Below are 23,079 nucleotides of genomic sequence, written 5' to 3'. Positions count from 1 at the left end.
GCCGGCAGACCCGTCAGCGATCCTGTTCTGTCTCCCTGTAATGTTTGTCCGATCTTGAATGGGATTGTGCTGAAAATTTTAATTTTCCTGAAGGAACTCTCCTGACGGAATAAATAAAGTACTATCTAATCTAATCTAATCTAAAAAAGGTGGGATAGCATGTATAAAAGCATGTACCGTATTTCCTTGAATCGCCGCAGGGCATATAGTATGCGCCTCCCTTGAATTACTGCCGGGTCAAAATCGCTTCTCAAAATAATTAGCGCATGCTTAGTATTACCGCCTGGTCAATCTCCTGACGTCACGAGTGACACTTCCCCTGTCATCATTTGAGAATTATTTCAATACCGGTAATTTGAAATCACATAAAGGGAAGAAAATTAGGAGCTATTCAGTAGGATATAAGGTCCAAGCTTACATCGCACTCAAATTTTTACTGCATGCCTTTTTTTTTTTGGGGAATAAAATAAAATGAGATTAAAAAAAAGGAAAAAAATGACATTTTCTTGAATAAAAAAGAAAGTAAAATCATATAAAAAAATTATATTAAAAATAGTAATTAATGATAGTGTTAGTGGACCGGCGACACACACAATCATGTGTGTTTCAGGGACTGTGTCCCTTGCAGACTGTGTTATATATGTTGTGGGAACCAGAATTTTGGTAGCAGAAAGAAATAACCCTTTTTTGTGTGAGTGGGTGTGGATGAGTGTGAATGGGGGAGGGTGGGGTTTTCTTTGGGGGGGTTAATGCACTAATTGAAAGTGTATCTTGTGTATTTTTATGTTGATTTAATAAAAAAAAAAAAATATATATATATATATATATATATAAGGTCCAAGCATACATCACACTCCAATTTTTACCGCATGCCTTTGGTAAGTGCCGGAGCGAGAAGAGGCTTTAAAATATTTAGTGCATGCTTACTTTTACCGCATGCCTTTGGTAAGCGCAGGAGTGAGAAGATGTTTTAAATTAATTAGCGCCCCGGCGGCAATTCAAGGAAATATGGTAAATCCAAATTTTGGATGTTTCTCCAACTTTATTATTTTAATATCTGTGACACAGCGAGTACCTCAAAAAATGTATATCGCGAAACATTGTCGCCCGTTGAAAATCATTAATTTATTCTGTGCTTGGCCACCCACAAATACTGCGGCATTTCAAAAAATTCAGCATGTTTCTTGAAACATGCTGAATTTTTTTCAAAAAATAAAAATGAAAATAGATACAAAATATTGTATGAAAAACAAAGTAGAATTTACTACAAATGTTCATTAAAGCAATATGAAATAAAGTATTAAAAATGTACAGCATTTACTTTGGAGAACTGTCTTCGACAATATCTCCTTCCAGCTGCTTTGCATTCAAACACAACCTCAGCAGCTTCTCCATATTTTCATGGATTAAGTCCGCCGTATATATATATATATATATATATATATATATATATACACACAGTACAGGCCAAATGCTTGGACACACCTTCTCCTTTTCAAGACTATTTACATTGTAGATTGTCAGTGAAGGCATCACAACTATGAATGAACACATGTGGAGTTATGTACTTTACAAAAAAAGGTGAAATAACTGTAAACATGTTTTATATTGTAGTTTCTTCAAAAATAGCCACCCTTTGCTCTGATTACTTTTTCGCACACTCTTGGCATTCTCTCCATGAGCTTCAAGAGGTAGTCACCTGAAATAGTTTTCACTTCGCAGGCGTGCGTGAAGCTCATCGAGAGAAGGCCTAGACTGTGCAAAGCAGTAATCAGAGCAAAGGGTGGCTATTTTGAAGAAACTAGGATACTGTATGTATGTTTTCAGTTGTTATGTACATAACTCCACTTGTTCATTCATAGTTTTGATGCCTCCAGTGACAATCTACTATGCAAATAGTCATGAAAATACACGCACTTGTTATTGTTTTATGTTTTTTTTAATAGACATTTTTTAAATTATTACTATTATTATTGTGGGATCCGAACCAAGGATGTCGTGGCTTGTGCATCACTTTGAGACTATAGGCTATATCGGTCTATATAAATAAACATTGATTGATTATTATATAGAATTTAATTTTGTTTTCTTTTTTCACATTTGATCTAAAGCTATTTTTTTCTGTTGTTTTATTTCTTTCTATTATCTTAATTTATTTTTATGGGTTTCCTTGAGCTCGGGCAATACTTCTTTACATAGAATGATCATTTTGATTCTCAAAAATATCATCTATAGCAGTGGTTCTCAAACTTTTTTCATCAAGTACCACCCGAGAAAACGTTTGGCTCTCCATGTACCACAATAAAAACATACATTAAAATACAGTGGCGTAGTGGTATTCATTAAAAAAACTAGACCAAGGTTTTATTTAAAGGGGAACATTATCACAATTTCAAAAGGGTTAAAAACAATAAAAATCAGTTCCCAGTGCCATGTTGTATTTTTTTCAAAATTTTACCGGTCTCGGAATATCCCTAAATAAAGCTTTAAAGTGCCTTATTTTCGCTCTCTGCAAAGACACTGGCCATTTCCCTGTGACGTCACACAGTGCTGCCAATGTAAACAAACAATGGGAATAGCACAGCAAGATATAGTGACATTAGCTCGGATTCAAACTCGGATTTCAGTGACTTAAGCGATTCAACAGATTACGCATGTATTGAAACAGATGGTTGGAGTATTAAAGTATTGATGAAGAAACTGAAACTATTGAGCGAATAGCTATTGACGCTATTCATAGCCATAGCATGGCCGAATAGCTGCGTTAGCATCGCAGGTAAAATGTGCGGACCAAACGATCAGGACTTTCGCATCTTTTGACACTGCAGCAACTTAAATCCATCGATTGGTAAGTGTTTTTTTCGCATTAAAAGTGGGTGGAAGGAAACGTAATATAGTTGCAAATGCATCTAAAGGGTTATCCATACATCTCTGTTCCATGTCTGCTTTAGCACCGCCGATAAATAGCGTGTTAGCATCGATTAGCGTAGCATGTTAGCATCGATTAGCTGGCAGTCAACATCAACAAAACTCACCTTTGTGATTTCGTTGACTATCGTTGCAAATGCATCTGCAGGTTATCCATACATCTCTGTGCCATGTCTGTCTTAGCATCGCCGGTAAAATGTGGAGACACCCTGGCACATACGATGGGGGTCTGGCGGCAGACACTTTCGCATCTTCGGGCCAGTGGTGCAACTTGAATCCCTCCCTGTTAGTGTTGTTACACCGACGAGGCATGATGTCTCCAAGGTTCCAAAAAATAGTCAAAAAACGGAAAATAACAGAGCTGAGACCCGGTGTTTGTAATGTGTTGAAAATGAAAATGGCGGCTGTATTACCTCGGCGACGTCACATTCTGACGTCATCTCCTCCAGCGCGATAAACAGAAAGGCGTTTAATTCGCCAAAATTCACCCATTTAGAGTTCGGAAATCGGTTAAAAAAATATATGGTCTTTTTTCTGCATCATCAAGGTATATATTGACGCTTACATGGGTCTGGTGATAATGTTCCCCTTTAACAAGTGTGTTTACTATTTGTGAACAGTAACATTACACAGTTTGAATATCTAATTAAGTGATTATTTGGCGTAACACGAGTTTGTAAATATCTGCTTTTTAGACTGTTCAAACTATCTCACTTGGAGTTTAAAAGCTGGCATGTGTAATCTGAATTAAAAAAAATGGCCGACAATATGCCCGCATTTGCTTTGTTAGTAAATTAACTGCCAGCTACAAACATGAAATATGACCAAACGTACAGAACGACATACATGTAGATCCAGACAGCGGAGTAGTGGAGTGCTAAACGTTACTACTGTATGGAGTATAGCCGCTAAACACTCATCTCAGTTATGACACATTTGCCAGAAGTTTAACGGCCATCCTTGCTGACTTCTACGAGCGAGTCATTCACCTTCCTTTACTGCTGCACAGTAAACGACTCCTCGAGGAGGAGCCGAAACACGCTTGTTTAATTGTTTTTTGGCACGGCTTCAGAGCCACACTCGCAAGCAGAGGTGGTGAATTGCGCTGGCGGCGAGCATTTCCGGGAGGTCAGGCGGCGGATAATTGAACTTAATAGTTCGACACGTCGACGAGAAGCTGGCGTAGTTAGTTAGCGTGGAGAAAAGAACGAAAAAAAAAAAGTTAGCAGAAAGTACGGCGGCATCCGTGCACTAAACTTTGGCTTCGCGGCTGCGTCTTCGCCGTCGACTCTGATCCTCGCCCTCACCCCTTTTAAACAGGGGCCAAGCTGTTAAAGACCCCATTACTGGAGCCCGGCACACATTTCGCATTTTCTCTGCAGACTCCAGAGAGAGAAAGAGAGCACGGTGCAAATTTTATGTGGGAACATATAGCGAAGGGGTGGGGGGTGGGGGGGGGTCTGTCAGGATGGAAGAGGTCCAGAGTCGGGAGTCAGCGAGCGCTTCAAGCGTTAACGTAATTGCAAGAATGTGAAAAATGAGGCGGCGGGGCTCCCGAGCGGAGCGAAAGGTCAGAGCGCGGCTCGCACAAAACAACTGGCTGGAGGACGGCCTCATTAGACCATTAAATCAGATGCCCTCTCTCCACCCCCCCGTCTCCCCTTCCCATTGGCTCACACTTTCTCTGACTCTTGCCTTATAATTAATTATATTATTATTGTCATGAATATACTTATAATCAGAATCAGACATAGTTAAAATTTTCAGCACAATCCCATTCAAGATCAGACAAACATTACAGGGAGACAGAACAGGACCGCTGACGGGTCTGCCAACTTCCGGCGCCCCTTACAAAAAGGTGAGAAACAGGTAAACAAGTGGGGGGAATGGAAGAAAAAAATAAAAGATTAAAATAAAATAAAAAAATGGGTCTAAGCTTGGGCCCCTGCAGAGGGGGGTGCAGACTGAGGCCAAGGGGAAAAAACCCAACTCGTAGCCATAGTAGACATCCCTCTTGCAACATCAAACATCAAAGAAAACAAAGGACATTAAAGACATTAAAAGAGCAGAGCTGATGCAACCAGCCACTTCTACATACAGCTATGAATTAAAAGTAAAAGAAACATATACACTGTGGTGGCCTCTGCTGGGGTGGAGAGAACATGGCCAGGGACAGGAGCAGACCCAACAAAGCAACCAAGAGAGCCGACTCCACTCTCGGCCGCCAACCAACCAATACAAATAATTCTGTGTTATTGATTTAATTTATGTGTGGCTTTGTGGCTATCATACTATATCATTTTCATTATTATATTATGTTGTTATTATTAAGGGTGTACGGGGGGGTATCATAGCCCTGATGTGTGGACATTTCGACATTTGGTCCCCACTTCACACTAATAGTAATAATAATAATAATAATAATAATAATAATAATAATATTGGCATTAATGATAATAATATTGGTATTAGTAAAAATAATATTGAGATAAAAATATATATATTTCTATTATTATTATTAATAATAAATATAAAATAATAATATGGAGTGAATTATATTTATATAGCGCTTTTTCCTCAAGTGACTCAAAGCGCTTTACATAGTGAATAGCTAAGTTACAATTAAACCAGGGTGGGTGAGCAGGTGGGTAAACTGTCTTGCCCAAGGACACAACGGCATTGACTCGGATGGCAGAAGCAGGGATCGAACTTGCAACCCTCAAGTTGTTGGCACGGCCGCTCTACCAACCGACCTATACCACCCAATAATACCAATACCAATAATGATATTGGTAGCATTATTAATGTTGGTATAGTAGAGAATAGAAATATAAATGTATATTCATATACTATCTTTTATTCTTTGGCTTTTAACACTACGTGAGTGGTAATGAATAGAAATTTTGATTTCTCTTTCCTGTTTTAATTGGTTTTACCCTTTAAAACCGTTTTTACTCATATTTTTTTTTATATTATTTTTATACGTATTTATTGTTTGTTTTTATTCAGTCATTGGTGGAGTTAAGGATAATATTTGAATATTGTTTTTAATATTGTTGTGCAGCACTTCGGAAAAATGTTTTGTTTAAATGTGCTATACAAATAAAGTGGATTGGATTGATATAGCTTCAAGAGGTAGTCACCTGAAATGGTTTTCACTTCAAAAGTGTGCTTGCAGCTCATCGAGAGAATGCCAAGAGTGTGCAAATCAGTAATCAGAGCAAAGGGTGGCTATTTTTGAAGAAGCTAGAATATAAAACATGTTTTCAGTTTTTTCACTTTTTTGTGTTCATTCATGGTTTTGATGCCTTCAGTGCCAATCTACAATGTTTTATTTACAATGTAAATAGTCATGAAAATAAAGAAAACGCATTGAACGAGGAGAAGGTGTGTCCAAACTTTTGGCCTGTACTGTATATTTTTTTATTATCTACAATAATAATACTATTTGCATTAGTATATTAATAAATTTTAAACCTAACCTATATAATAACTTAAGAAAATATGTATTCTCATAATATTATAAAAAATATATATATTATTTTAACTACACCGTACAAAATATTCAAGAACAATAATTGATCTAAAACTTTCAGATTTTTTTTTATATTGATAAAATGAATAATATATTTTATTTACTAGATATATTATTTATTATTAATATTGTTGTTAGTATTATCATCAAAAAAATGTGCATGTAGAAAAACATTTCTGAAAAATAATTTAACCTAATATATTCAATGACCTAATAATATAACATGTGTTCCTTATTTTATCAGATATCATTTTACATGATATTATTCATCCAATTGTCCCTCTCTATGGAGCTTATCCCAGCTGCATCTTATATTTTATTACATTACATTTTTTTTTTATTATTTTATTTATTATGTCGTGCGATGTGTTGTCATATCTTGGCTCAGAGCATAACGCCGTACCGTAACCTTCTTTGGCAACGTATTGATTGGCTGTTACTGGATACGGTGCGGACAGGAGTCGATAAGTGCTCTGTGGATTACAGGTCACTTGTACTTATGTGTGTAAGATAATCAATAGGCAGTGCATTTGTTTCTCTCCTCCCCCTATATCGCCTCCCTCCTGTCTTCGTCCTTCCTCCTTAGCCTTCATCCGACGCTTCTGTTTTTTAAACACTGATTGTTTACGATTAGAAAACGCGTGCATTTTAAGGTTTGCTGTTGAAAAGTTTGCTTTGATGTTTTTCTGCTTTAGAGAGCAAAGGGGTTGAGACAGTATCAACAGCGCCTCTGCGGGCTGTGGCCAAATTGAGTTCAAAATGGGATCCATCCAGGGCTTCACGGTGGCAGAGGGGTTAGTGCGTCTGCCTCACAATACGAAGGTCCTGCAGTCCTGGGTTCAAATCCAGGCTCGGGATCTTTCTGTGTGGAGTTTGCATGTTCTCCCCGTGAATGCGTGGGTTCCCTCCGGCTTCCTCCCACTTCCAAAGACATGCACCTGGGGATAGGTTGATTGGCAACACTAAAAATTGGCCCTAGTGTGTGAATGTGAGTGTGAATGTTGTCTGTCTATCTGTGTTGGCCCTGCGATGAGGTGGCGACTTGTCCAGGGTGTACCCTGCCTTCCGCCCGATTGTAGCTGAAATAGGCGCCAGCGCCCCCCGAAGTCATAGTTGAACAAGCTAAAATAACGGCACTAAGGTTTTTTGACCAAATTATTTTAATTGTCGTACCTATGTGTTACCGCTACAGATGTCCGATAATATCGGACTGCCGATATCATCGACCGATAAATGCTTCAAAATGTAATATCGAAAAATATCGGTATCAGTTTCATCCGTCCATCCATCCATTTTCTACCGCTTATTCGCTTTTGGGGTCGCGGGGGGCGCTGGCGCCTATCTCAGCTACAATCGGGCGGAAGGCGGGGTACACCCTGGACAAGTCGCCACCTCATCGCAGGGCCAACACAGATAGACAGACAACATTCACACTCACATTCACACACTAGGGCCAATTTAGTGTTGCCAATCAACCTATCCCCAGGTGCATGTCTCAAAATGGGATTAACCAAAATAATTCCAAACAATCAGCTAAATGATGATTATGCCTGCCACGCCGTTTTGTAAGTCTTTAAACAGCTTTTGATAGCTAAATTTACTTATCAAGGTACTTCGACATTTATTTTATATTAATTTGCTAAATTTTTGCAGGAGTTTGACATTAATGCATAGTATTATGTTCGGAAAATTTTACACCTTTCTCAATAATATGTGTAATCCTGCTAAAAACAAACAAACATGCATATCAAATTGTTTTGTATTGGAAATCCAACAAATTAGATTTTTTTTTTGCTTATCCAGATAAATATCCGCAGATGCAATGCACATTTTTTTCTGTAAATAAATAAATGATAAATGGGTTGTACTTGTATAGAGCTTTTCTACCTTCAAGGTACTCAAAGTGCTTTGACACTACTTCCACATTTACCCATTCACACACACATTCACACACTGATGGAGGGAGCTGCCATGCAAGGCGCCAACCAGCACCCATCAGGAGCAAGGGTGAAGTGTCTTGCTCAGGACACAACGGACGTGACGAGGTTGGTACTAGGTGGGATTTGAACCCGGGACCCTCGGATTGCGGACGGCCACTCTCCCACTGCGCCACGCCGTCCCTGTACTGTAAAAAAATATATTTACAGTACAGGTCAAAAGTTTGGACACACCTTCTCATTTCAATATGTTTTCATTTATTTTCATGACTATTTACATTGTAGATTGTCCCTGAAGGCATCAAAACTACGACACCTGTGAAGTGAAAACCCCTTACAGATGACTACCTCTTGAAGCTCATCAAGAGAATGCCAAGAGTGTGCAAATCAGTAATCAGAGCAAAGGGTGGCTATTTTGAGGAAACTAGAATATAAAAAGATGTTTTCAGTTATTTCACCTTTTATTGTTGTGTTAATTCATAGTTGTGATGCCTTCAGTGACAATCTAATATGTAAAGAGTCATGAAAATAAAGAAAACGCATTCATTGAGAAGGTGTGTCCAAAATTTTGGCCTGTACTGTATATTATAATAATCGAAATTTATAGTGTTAAGTCCTGCGATGAGGTGGCGACTTGTCCAGGGTGTACACCGCCTTCCGCCCGATTGTAGCTGAGATAGGCGCCAGCGCCCTCCGCCACCCCAAAAGGGAATAAGCGGTAGAAAATGGATGGATGGATAGTGTTAAGTCCAAAAAAATAAATCTATTGATTTTTTTTTCCAATATATGTTTATAGGGCTTCAAAAACAACAACAACCCCTGATCTAAACTAACATTTTGAAATATAAAAAAAATGATTAAAATCCCTTAATTTATTTCAAAAGTATTAAAAATAATGTTAAAATATTAACAAAAACAATGTTTCATATAAAGTATATGCAAAAATAAATTATTATTAAAAATGGGCATCAATATATTTTTTGATTTATTACAGGAACTATTTTCCATCAACATAAGCAATATGTACAGAGCTACAGTCATAGATTTTTTTTGCATTGGAAAAACCATAAATTTAAATATTTTTGTTTGTTTGATTTTGTAAAAAAAAAACAAAAAAACATTGTAAGTCCGTATTTGACGTATTAAAAAAATAAAGCCAATGCATTATAAAAAATGTCTAAGTGTTAAACATACATTTAAAATAATACAAAATAGTCAGTTTTGTCATATAAGTTAAAAGAGAATACTGCTAAAAATACGTAGTTTTATCTGTTTTAGCTCGGTTGGTAGAGTGGCCGTGCCAGCAACTTGAGGGTTGCAGGTTCGATTCCCGCTTCCGCCATCCTAGTCACTGCTGTTGTGTCCTTGGGCAAGACACTTTACCCACCTGCTCCCAGTGCCACCCACACTGGTTTAAATTTAACTTAGATATTGGGTTTCACTATGTAAAGCGCTTTGAGATACTAGAGAAAAAGCGCTATATAAATATAATTATTTTCACTTCACTCTGCTCTTGATTAGGGACCATTTTCCGTCAACATGAGCGTTATGTGTGGCCACAACCACGGAAAACATTTAATAAATAAAAGAAAAGCTTTATTTTGCCAATATTCAAGTATATCCAGGTTGTACTAATTCTCGAAAATCCACACAATTCTTAATATAACAGATAATATTCCCTTTACTGGCAACACTTCTGAGCGGGAAAAAAACGTGCGCTGTTGCTAGCCAAGCTATTTCATCGCCCTGCAACCCGACTAGGCGACCACAGACGTCTGTGGTTCAGTAATGGTCTAAAGAGAAGATCATTTCAAAACAGGCTCCACCACAGAGCAAAACCATCCATCAATACATTTGATCACTTATTGGCAAAACAATAAAACACAACAAGCACGCTCCCTCCTGACGTAGTGTGTGTGTTTGTGTGTGTGTCTGTGATGAAATGTCATGCAAAAGCCTGGAGAGGCGCGCAGAAAAGGAAAACGTGCCTTCGATCATCTGGGTTAGCGCCACGCTGGCACGTGATGAATATTTTTAGCCCGGCGAATTGGACGGGAAGCATTTTTGATCACGTCAGCATGGATGTGGAGCGTGACGAGCCAATCAGGACAGAAAGCTGTGACTGGCGCACACTATCTGTAAGACATTCCAATACGTTTGTTTTGAAATGCTTTATTCCTGTTTGGCAGGTTGTGTGTTGGATACCACTGAGACATAATTAGAGTTCTGTTGAACTTAATGTCTGTTTTTTTTTTTTTTTTTTTTTTTTTTTTTTAACGCCAGCAAGAACTGGCAAGAAATACTCTCTTAGTCACCAGCTTTTGTTGTCTCTCAAAATAGTATCTGGAGAGCATTTTTATTTATTTATTTATTTTGAACGAGGCTGCGACGCATCACTCGGGGATGTTTGACTGTAACAGTGGATAAGCGCCTTCATTTTGAGGTGTGACTGTGTTTACATGGACGCCAGTCAAAATAAAGGATAATCCAAACGTAAACCAGGAAGGTACTGGGTTGAGCTGTGAGGGCTCGCATGTTAAAGTGCTGGCATTGGCTGATTAAAATCCCCTGGGGTTGCAAACACTAATAAGTTAAAGTTAAAGTACAAATGATAGTCACACACACACTAGGTGTGTTGAAATGACCCTCTGCATTTGACCCATCACCCTTGATCAACCCCTGGGAAGCGAGGGGAGCAGTGAGCGGCAGCGGTGGCCACGCCCGGGAATAATTTTTGGTGATTTAACCCCCAAATACAATGTATTGATGCTGATTGCCAAGCAGGAAGGTAATGGGTCCCATTTTTATAGTCTTTGGTGTGGTGTGAACACACAACCTACCGATCTCAGGGCGGACACTTCATTTACCACGCAGGCAACTGCCACTGGCATACAAGTGTAAAAAAAGAAGTTAGCCACTCTTCATACTAAACTACAACAAACCATGTCGCTTTTTAACACTTTCTTTGTGGAATTTGGCGTGAAGTGTAAAAATAAGTGAACTGCTGCTGAAGACAAAACAAACGCCCACATATGACATGTGAGCTTTGTGACTAAATCCCCGGAGCATTTTTTGAACAAGGATTCGACTGTGTTGGATCCATTATGGATTGAACTTTCACAGTATCATGTTGGACCCGCTCGACATCCATTGCTTTCCTCCTCTCCAAGGTTCTCATAGTCATTATTGTCACCGACGTCCCACTGGGTGTGAGTTTTCCTTGCCCTTATGTGGGCCTACCGAGGATGTCGTAGTGGTTTGTGCAGCCCTTTGAGACACTAGTGATTTAGGGCTATATAAGTAAACATTGATTGATTGATTGAAAGTGGCAAAAAAAAAATGTTTTAGTATGTTTGTTTGAGGACAAACATGACACAAACCATCTGTTTCATATGTTTGTGTGTATTGTTTACTGATGAGAGTATTTGGTATTTATAACAAATGCCTGTCAAAAGGTGGTGTGAATCACATCCTGAAGCACCTTATATGTCTTACTTTGTTAACAACATTAAATACCACTTGCTGGTCACACAAGTGTAAAAATAAGCGGATCACCAGTTAAACGGTTATACAATGTAAAAACAATAAAATAGTCTTATATTTATAACAAATGCCAGTCAAAAGGTGGTGTGAGTCACATCCTGAAGCACCTTATAGGTCTTACTTTTTTAACAACATCCCACTTCCTGGGCACACAAGTGTAAATACAAGCGAATCATCCAGTAAAACGGTTATACAATATAAAAACAATAAAATAGTCTTATATTTATAACAAAGGCCAGTCAAAATGTGACAAAGAAGTTAGCCACTTTTCATACCCGTAAGGCCTATCCTCAAGCACCTTATAGGTCTCAGTTTTTTTAACATAAGATCCCACTTCCCTGCTTACACAAGTGTAAAAAGAAGCAAATCACCAGTTAAAGGGTTATACAATGTAAAAACAATAAAATAGTCTTATATTTATAACAAATACCAGTCAAAAGTGGGTGTAAGTCACATCCTCAAGCACCCTATAGGTCTTAGTTATTTAACATAAAATCTCACTTCCTGGTTACACAAGTGTAAAAAGAAGCGGATCACCCGTTAAACGGCTATACAATATAACATCAAAAAAATAGTCTGAAATTGATCACAAATGCCAGTCAAAAGTGGGTGTAAGTCACATCCTCAACCACCCTATAGGTCTTACTTTTTTAACATAAAATCTCACTTCCTGGTTACACAGGTGTAAAAAGAAGTGGATCACCCATTAAACGGCTATTAAATGTAAAAACAAAACAAAAAAGTCTTGTGTTTATAACAAAGGCCAGTCAAAAGCGGATGACCCGTTAAAATGTAAAAACAATAAAAATAATCTAATAGGTAAAACAAATGCAAGTCAATAGGGGGTGTAAGTCAAACCCTAAAGCACCTTATAGGTCTTACTTTTTAACAACATTAAATCCCACTTCCTGGTCGCACAAGTGTAAAAATAAGTGAATCACCAGTTAAACAGTTATACAATGTAAAATCAATATAATAGTATTATATTAATAACAAATGCCAGTCAAAACATGGTGTAAGTCACATCCTGAAGCACCTTAGAGGTCTTACTTTTTTAACAATATAAAATCTGACTTTCTGGTTACAAAGGTGTTAAAATATGCATATCACCAGTTAAAGGGTTGTACAGTGTAAAAACAATAAAATAGTCTTATATTTATAAAAAAAAGGTGGTGTGAGTCACATCCTGAAGCACCTTATAGGTGTTACTTTTTTAACAACATCCCACTTCCTGGTCACACAAGTGTAAATACAAGCGAATCATCCGTTAAACGGCTATACAATGTAAAAACAATAAAAAAAGTCGTATTTTTATAACAAAGGCCAGACAAAAGGTGGTGTGAGTCACATCCTCAAGCACCTTATAGGTTTTACTTTTTTAACATAAAATCCCACTTCCTGCTTACACAGGTGCAAAAAGATGTATATCACCAGTTAAAGGGTTATACAATGTAAAAACAATAAAATAGTTTTAGGTTTATAACAAATGCCAGTGAAAAGGTGGTGTAAGTCACACCCTGAAGCACCTTATGGGTCTTACTTTTTTAACAACCTAAAAAACCCACTTCCTGGTTGCACAAGTGTAAAAATAAGCGAATTATCCATTAAACAATGTAAAAGCAATAAAATAGTCTTATATTTATAACAAATGCCAGTCAAAAGGTGGTGTGAATCACATCCTGAAGCACTTTATATGTCTTACTCTTTAACTATATTAAATTCCACTTGCTGGTCACACAAGTGTAAAAATAAGCGGATCACCAGTTAAAAGGTTATACAATGTAAAAACAATAAAATAGTCTTATATTTATAAAAAAATGCCAATCAAAAGGTGGTGTAAGTCACATCCTGAAGCACCTTAGTGGTCTTACTTTTTTAACATAAAATCTCACTTTCTGGTTACACAGGTGTGAAAATATGCATATCACCAGTTAAAGGGTTACGCAATGTAAAAACAATAAAAATAGTCTTATATTTACAAAAAATGCTAATCAAAAGGTGGTGTAAGTCACATCCACAAGCACCATATAGGTCTTACTTTTTCAACAATATAAAATTCCACTTCCTAGTTACACAGGTGTAAAAAGAAATGGATCACCAGTTAAAGGGTTATACAGTCTAAATACAATAAAATAGTCTTATATTTATAACAAAGGCCAGACAAAAGGTGGTGTAAGTCACATTCTAAAGCATCTTATAGGTCTTACTTTTTTAACAACATTAAATCGCACTTCCTGGTCACACAAGTGTATAAACAAGCCAATTATCTGTTAAAAGGTTATACAATGTAAAAGCAATAAAATAGTCTTATATTTATAACAAAGGCCAGACAAAAGGTGGTGTAAGTGAAACCCTTAAGCACCTTATAGGTCTTACTTTTTCAACAAGATAAAACCCCACTTCCTGGTTACACAAGTGTAAAAATAAGAGAATTATCCGTTAAATGGTTAAACAATGTAAAAGCAGTAAAATAGTCTTATATTTATAACAAAGGCCAGACAAAAGGTGGTGTAAGTCACATCCTGAAGCATCTTATAGGTCTTACTTTTTTAACAATATAAAATCTCACTTCCTGGTTACACAGGTGTAAAAATATGCAAATCACCAGTTAAAGGGTTATACAATTTAAAAACAATAAAATAGTCTTATATTTATAACAAAGGTCACTCAAAAGGTGGTGTGAGTCACATCCTTAAGCACCTTATAGGTCTTACTTTTTTAACAACATTAAATCCCACTTCCTGGTTACACAAATGTAAAAAAAAAAGCTGATCACCCGTTAATCAGTTATACAATGTAAAAACAATAAAAATAGTCTGATAGGCATAACAAATGCAAGTCAAAAGGGGGTGAAAGTGAAACCCTCTTACTTTTTCAACAAGATAAAATCCCACTTCCTGGTTTCACAAGTGCAAAAAGAAGCTAAGCACAGTTGATATTAAACCGTGCAAAAAAACACCAGGCAAACCATTATATAGCATTATGACGAGTGTTGACACATTATGTTGAGGCTTTGTCTTACAAGGAATGCTTAAAGACCACCCCAAAAAAGCCAAAGAAAAAGCTAAATGCATGAGGTTAATCCTTAGTAGCTCCTGTCTCACAGGTGGAACTCTGCACGGCTTTCCAGGCGCATTATTCCAGAGAGCCTTGGTGGGATTTGGACAGTGTCAACAGGCGTGTTGTTGTTGTTGCTCACCTTGTTCGCTGCTGTTGTCTCCGCTCTGCGAAGCGTGCCCCCCGCTGGAGGGTCCCGGTGTGCCGGCCGAGTGCGTGGAGACGGCGTCATCGTGGTCTCTCCAGGACGCTGGATTCTGAGGTTTGTTTGTTTTGGGTTTTTTTGTCAGGAGATGGAAGAGCCAAAGCGGTATCCGTGCGTGCATCCATCCACATTCCCCAACCGAGACCACAAAACCAGGAGCGGCGGGAGAGCCGGGAAGAAAAGAGAGAAAGACCATATGAGTGACATGTGTTCCCAAAAAAAAGAACAGACAGAAGAAACAAATGCACTAAAGCAGCTGGCAATAAGTCAAAACAATCAGCGGCTTCATTAATGCAGGAGAGCAAAACCCTTCCAATGCTGCTCTGCAAAACGAGCTCTGCCGAGTAATTGGCTAAAAAACCCAGGGCCGCTTTTCTTTTATTTCCTCCCTTTTTCTTATGATTGCAGCAGAACCGAGCAAGACTTCCGTGTCAAGTGCGTAAAAACAGAGGTAAAGGAGTCCAAACACACCACAGACGCCATTAATCATTACTGCTGTCAGAAATGAAAATAAGATATGACAGTGATTCTCCTGCTAATCTGCCAAAAATGTGCACACGCCCACAGAGGCTTGTATAAAACACACACACACACACACACACACGACCATGACATAATACGAGCGAGATGTATAAACATGCACACACGCTCACTTTTTAATAATCGGAAAACTACGGAAGGAGGCCCGAGCCAAGCTTGAAGAGAAACAATAATAACAACGGCAGTTTGTGGTCGGTTGCTCCCTGTTAGCTTCGCCGCTTGAGTGATATATCGTACGTGAGAGAAAACCCCCAGCGGGAAATAACCAGGCGCGCCTTTTGTTGTTATTCTTAATGACGGGTGTAAGTTCAATTAATAGTTATGTGCACGACAAATTAGATGCTAACATGCTAACTGAAAAAACATGAAGGAGAAGTCATAGTTGAACAAGCTAAAATAACGGCACGAAGGTTTTTTGACCAAATTATTTTAATTGTCGTACCTATGTGTTACCGCTACAGATGTCCGATAATATCGGACTGACGATATTATCGGACGATAAATGCTTCAAAATGTAATATCGAAAAATATCGGTATCAGTTTCATCCATCCATCCATCAATTTTCTACCGCTTATTCCCTTTGGTGTCGCGGGGGGCGCTGGTGCCTATCTCAGCTACAATCGGGCAGAAGGCGGGTTACACCTAGGACAAGTCGCCACCTCATCGCAGGGCCAACACAGATAGACAGACAACATTCACACCCACATTCACACACTAGGGCCAATTTAGTGTTGCCAATCAACCTATCCCCAGGTGCAGGTCTTTGGAAGTGGGAGGAAGCCGGAGTACCCGGAGGGAACCCACGCATTCACGGGGAGGACATGCAAACTCCACACAGAAAGAGCCCGGGATTGAACCCAGGACAACTCAGGACCTTCGTATTGTGAGGCAGATGCACTAACCCCTCTGCCACCATGAAGCCCTGGTATCAGTTTCAAAAAGTAAAATGTATGACTTTTTAAAACGCCGCTGTATGGACTCGAGTCCGAGTCCATGGTTCTCGCCCGGAAAAGGGTGGAGGGCCATCTCCGGGTTGGGGAGGAGACCCTGCCCCAAGTGGAGGAGTTCAAGTACCTAGGAGTCTTGTTCACGAGTGGGGGAAGAGTGGATCGTGAGATCGACAGGCGGATCGGTGCGGCGTCTTCAGTAATGCGGACGTTGTACCGATCCGTTGTGGTAAAGAAGGAGTTGAGCCTGAAGGCAAAGCTCTCAATTTACCGGTTGATCTACATTCCCATCCTCACCTATGGTCATGAGCTTTGGGTCATGACCGAAAGGATAAGATCACGGGTACAAGCGGCCGAAATGAGTTTCCTCCGCCGTGTGGCGGGGCTCTCCCTTAGAGATAGGGTGAGAAGCTCTGCCATCCGGGAGGAACTCAAAGTAAAGCCGCTGCTCCTTCACATCGAGAGGAGCCAGATGAGGTGGTTCGGGCATCAGGTCAGGATGCCACCCGAACGCCTCCCTAGGGAGGTGTTTAGGGCACGTCCAACCAGTAAGAGGCCACGGGGAAGCCCCAGGACACGTTGGGAAAACTATGTCTCCCGGCTGGCCTGGGAACGCCTCGGGATCCCCCGGGAAGAGCTAGACGAAGTGGGTGGGGAGAGGGTAGTCTGGGTTTCACTGCTTGGGCTGTTTCCCCCGCAACCCGTCATCAGATAAGCGGAAGAAGATGGATGGATGGATGGATGGAGTGGTACACGGACGTAGTGAGAGGTATAGAGCAGTTGCGTCTCCCAGTCATACTTGCCAACCCTCCTGATTTTCCTGGGAGACTCCCGAATTTCAGTGCCTCTCCCGAAAATCTCCCGGGTCAACCATCCATCCATCCATTTTCTTCCGCTTATCGCGGGGGCAGCAGTCTAAGCATAGAAGCCCACACTTACCTCTCCCCAGCCACTTCGTCCAGCTACTCCCGGGGGGTCCCGAGGCGTTCCCAGCTCAGCCGGGAGACTTAGTCTTCCCAACGTGACCTGGGTCTTCCCCGTGGCCTCCTGCCGGTCGGACGTGCCCTAAACACCTCCCTAGGGAGGTGTTCGGGTGGCATCCTAACCAGATAACCGAACCACCTCATCTGGCTCCTCTGGATGTGGAGCAGCGGCTTTGCTTTGAGCTCCCCCCGGATGACAGAGCTTCTCACCCTATCTCTAAGAGAGAGACCCACAACCCGGCGGAGGAAACTCATTTCGTCCGCTTGTACCCGTGATCTTGTCCTTTCGGTCATAACCCAAAGTTATGACCATAGGTGAGGATGGGAATGTAGATCGACCGGTAAATTGAGAGCTTAGCCTTCCGGCTCAGCTCCTTCTTCACCACAACGGATTTATACAGCGTCCACATTACTGAAGAGGCTGCACCGATCCGGCTGTCGATCTCACGATCCACTTTTCCTTCACGCGTGAACAAGACTCCGAGGTAGTCGAACTCCTCCTCTTGGGGCAAGATCTCCTCCCCAACCTGGAGATGGCACTCCACCCTTTCCCGGGCGAGAACCCTGGAGTCGGACTTGGAGGTGCTGATTCTCATCCCAGTCGCTTCACACTCGACTGCGAACCAATCCAATGAGAGCTGAAAATCCTGGCCAGTTGAAGCCATCAGGACCACATCATCTGCAAAAAGCAGAGACCTAATCCTGCAGCCACCAAACCGGATCCCCTTAACGCCCTGACTGCGCCTAGAAATTCTGTCCATAAAAGATATGAACAGAATCGGTGACAAAGGGCAGGCATGGCGGAGTCCAACCCTCACTGGAAATGGGTCCGACTTACTGCCGGCAAAGCGGACCAAGGTCTGACACTCCCGAATTTCTCCCAATTTCCACCTGGACATCAATAATGGGGGCGTGCCTTTCAGGCACTGTATTGGCATGCCGGCCCAATCACATAATATCTACGGCTTTTCACCCACAAGTGAACGCAAGCCATACTTGGTCAACAGCCATACAGGTCACACTGAGGGTGGCCGTATAGACAACTTTAACACTGTTACAAATATGCGTCACACTGTGAACCCACACCAAACCAGAATGACAAACACATTTCGGGAGAACATCCGCACCGTAACACAACATAAACACAACAGAACAAATACCCAGAACCCTTTGCAGCACTAACTCTTCCGGGACGCTACAATATACACCCCCGGCTACCCCCTGACCCCTCCCACCTCAACCCCGTCCACCTCAACCTTCTCATGCGCTCAGGGAGAGCATGTCCCAAATTTCAAGCTGCTGTTTCGAGGCATGTTAAAAAAAATAATGCACTTTGTGACTTCAATAATAAATATGGCAGTGCCATGTTGGCATTGTTTTCCATAACTTGAGTAGATTTATTTTGGAAAACCGTGTTACATTGTTTAATGCATCCAGCGGGGCATCACAACAAAATTAGGCATGATAATGTGTTAATTCCACGACCGTATCGGTTAATATCGGAATCGGCAATTAAGTGTTGGGCAATATCGGAATATCGGATATCAGCAAAAAAGCCATTATCGGACATCTCTAGTTACCGCCCAACAAGGAATTTGATTTAACAGTTTTTCTTACCGTCCTACTTGCTTAACAGCTTTCGTGTAGTAGTTTATACAAACAAATTGTTTTCTGTAGTTTTAGAGTTCAGCTACTTTGTTACTATTATTTTATTTTTAACTTTTTAACCAAACATATCATGTTACATTAAAATGCATGGCCACTGACTCCAGCAATGCTACTTGGTCTTCATTGTTTGTTTTTGTGTAACTCGTGTACAATACAAGCTATCTTAGAATATTTTCTGTAAAATAAACCAAAACAAACATGCATTTTTGAATTTTAAATACATTTTCAGCTTAAATTTGATCTTACTCAAGTTATGGCTGCAACTGTTCCGCCTCTGATACTGTAGATGGCAGTAATGAGCAATGCAAACTAGCTACCGACTGCCATCCAATGCAAAATGGAATTGTTTGCGCCAACTTGCTAGCTTAACAACTAATGTGTAAAATGTTTGGAAAAGAATACAGTCAGAGAGCAACTTTTAATTGTAAACTTTAGGTCTACAGTTAATATATGTCGTAAATATGATCGGACAGTTAATGTTGCAGGTGGCGGTAATGAGCATTATAAGCTGGTTGCTAACTGCGAAAGAAATGCTATATGGTTTCTGAAGAATTTTTTGTGTAATCCGTTTATCTTAGCAGCTAGCTTGTAGTACTACAACTTGTACTAGTATTACGAATCCAACTAATCAACTGTCAGAGCTAGCTGGCTTGTAGTACTAGCCGTAAGGGAAAACAGAAAAAAACACGCCTTATAGCTTTCAAATTTCCTTATGAAGGTTGTAAATTTGATTGGTTACTAGTTACAGACACAGCTGTTCCACAGTCAGAGCTTTAGATGGCGTGATGAGCAGAACAAACTGGTTGCTAATGTAAAATGGCGTCTGATTTGTTTTGCTTAAACCTGCTACAATAACAGCTAGTGTTTAACAATAATCGTAACTGCAAAGAAAACCAGAAATCTGTACTTAAAACTATAAACTTATCATCTAGTGTTATTGTATGTCTAAAAATTGGATTGGACATAAGTTTCTGTTATAGTCTGGAACTGGTCAATACAAACTGGTCGCTAATGTAAAATAGATTATATATTTTTTTACGTAAACCAGGTACTAAAACAGCTTGCGTGTAACATTATTCATAACATAATCAGCAAACAGAAACAAAAATGTTTATTTAAAACGAGAAACTTAGGTTCTAAGGTCATTGTACGTCGTAATTTTGATCGGGAAGAAGTTTTACAGTTATACTCCAGTACCAAAAGTGGCGTTAATGAACAATACAAACTGACTGCCTTTGAAAAAAATATTATATTGTGCGTAAACCTGCTACTATAACAGCTAGTGTTTAACAATAATCGTAACTGCAAACAAAACCAAAAATCTGTACTTAAAACTATAACTTACCGTCTAGTGTTATTGTATGTCTAAAAATTGGATCGGACATAAGTTTCTGTTATAGTACGGTACTGGTCAATACAAACTGGTCGCTAATGTAAAATAGATTATATATTTTTTTGCGTAAACCAGCTACTATAACAGCTTGTGTGCAACAGTATTCATAAGAGATAACAATCAGCAAACAGAAAAAGAAATGTTTATTTAAAAACTATAAACTTAGGTTCTACTGTAATTGTATGTCATAATTTTGATCAGACAGAAGTTATACTGTTATACTCTGGTACTGAATGCGAACTGACTGCCATTGTAAAATGTTATCGTGCCTAAACCTGCTGCTATAAGAGCATGTGTAAAACAATATTTGTAACAGAAAAAAAAAATAAAAAAAATCTGTACTTAAAACCATAAACTTACCGCGTACTGTTATTGTATATCTAAAAATTGGATCGGACAGAGGTTCCTGTTATAGTCAAGCAATGTATGTGAGGGTACTGGTCAATGCAAACCGGTCGGTTATGTAAAATAAATTATACAATTCTTTTGATTGCCATTGTAAAATATGTTATTGTACGAAAACTTGCTACCGTAACAACTAGTTTTTAACAGTATTCATAACAGTGAAAAAAAAAAATCTGTACATAAAAGCATAAACTTACTGTTATTGTATGTCTAAAAATTTGCTCGGACAGAGGTTCCTGTTGTAGTCCAGTAATATAGGTGAGGGTACTGATCAATGCAAACCGGTCGGTTATGTAGAATAAATTATATAATTTTTTTGCGCAAACCAGCTACATTAACAGCATTCATAAGAGATAATCATTAAACAGAAACAAAAATGTTTACGTTAAACTATAAACTTGAGGTCTACAGTTATTGTATGTCGTAACTTTGATCGGACTGTAGTCATACGGTTATACGAACAATATATGAACAATAGGAACTGATTGCCATTGTAAAATATGTTATTGTGCGTAAACCTGCAACTGTAACAACTACTTTTTAACAGTATTCATAACAGTGAAAAAAAAAATCTGTACATAAAAGCATAAACTTACTGTTATTGTATGTCTAAAAATTTGCTCGGACAGAGGTTCCTGTTATAGTCCATTAATGTAGGTGAGGGTACTGATCAATGCAAACCGGTCGGTTATGTAAAATAAATTATATATATTTTTTGCGTAAACCAGCTACATTAACAGCATACATAAGAGACAACAATCAGCAAACAGAAACAAAAATGTTTATGTAAAACTATAAACTTGGGGTCTACGGTTATTGTATGTCGTAATTTTGATCGGACAGAAGTCATACGGTTATACGAACAATATATGAAAAATGTATACAGATTGCCATTGTAAAATATGGTATTGTACGTAAACCTGCTACTGTAACAGCTAGTTTGTAACGGTATTTTTCACAACAAACAATCTGTATTGAAACTAAACTTACGGTCTACGGGTCCACTGTGGATAGAGTGTCCGCCCTGAGATTGGTAAGTTGTGAGTTCAAACCCCGGTCGAGTCAAACCAAAGACTATAAAAACGGGACCCATTACCTCCCTGCTTAGCACTCCATATCAAGGGTTGGAATTGGGGGTTAAATCACCAAAATGATTCCCGAGCGTGGCCACTGCTGCTGCTCACCGCTCCCCTCACCTCCGAGGGGGTGGAACAAGGGGATGGGTCAAATGCAGAGGGGAATTTCACCACACCTAGTGTGTGTGTGACTTTATTGTATATCGTAAAGTACATCGGACAGAAATGACTTCTACTGTAGGTGGGAGTATTGCACATATTTCCATTGTTTATAACACCATCCTCACCAAAATGTAATGGTTTCTCTTGGTTCTTAACACTAATTCTTGTAATGGAAATCAGATAAATGTTTTTTTCCTGCAATCCCGCTAACATAGCGCACCAAAAACATTCAAGGAAAATGTCCACAAGCGAACTTGCAAGGTTTTTACAGTCCTACAGTCCGTCCTTTCCCGTTGCTCTGCCCACTAGGAAACTGGGTACACTCCGCTGGTACAGGAAAGGCTTTATCAGTGCCACATGACGGCAGAGTCGAAGTGGAATTTCCTCAGACTGAAGAGTCGATACCGTCGGTTGTCGCAAAAACACCCTAAATGCGAGGCTGGCGCTGGAAGAGAAGAAGAGGCCCAAGGCAAACAAACACGGCTCTGCACCGAGGCTTCCCGCAAACCTCAACCCACTTCTCAGTTCCCTGCGATTCCTTAGAGTCGTGCGTACAAAAGGAAAACAAAGAGAAGACTGTACAAATGTATCAACAGTCCAAGAAAGACATGGGGTTGTTTTTTTGTTTTTTTTTACCATTTTGTCTAAATTGAGTCCCGGAAAAGACTAAGAGACGAGCGGCTGCCGGGCTCCCCTGGG

General features: G+C 39.6%; 1 protein-coding gene across 9 annotated transcripts in view; it reads right to left on the bottom strand.

The window, feature by feature from the left end:
• Positions 1-23,079, bottom strand: part of meis2a (Meis homeobox 2a) — a 250,098-nt gene that overhangs the window by 208,829 nt on the left and 18,190 nt on the right. For all 9 annotated transcript variants that reach the window (XM_061896042.1, XM_061896044.1, XM_061896045.1 and 6 more), the window contains exon 7: positions 15,143-15,257. In XM_061896042.1, coding sequence (XP_061752026.1) covers positions 15,143-15,257 — 115 coding nt within the window. The remainder of the gene's footprint in view (positions 1-15,142; positions 15,258-23,079) is intronic.

Source organism: Nerophis ophidion, linkage group LG03 (assembly GCF_033978795.1).
Source record: "Nerophis ophidion isolate RoL-2023_Sa linkage group LG03, RoL_Noph_v1.0, whole genome shotgun sequence".
Classification (NCBI taxonomy): domain Eukaryota; kingdom Metazoa; phylum Chordata; class Actinopteri; order Syngnathiformes; family Syngnathidae; genus Nerophis; species Nerophis ophidion.
This window is presented reverse-complemented; position numbering and strand designations above follow the sequence as displayed.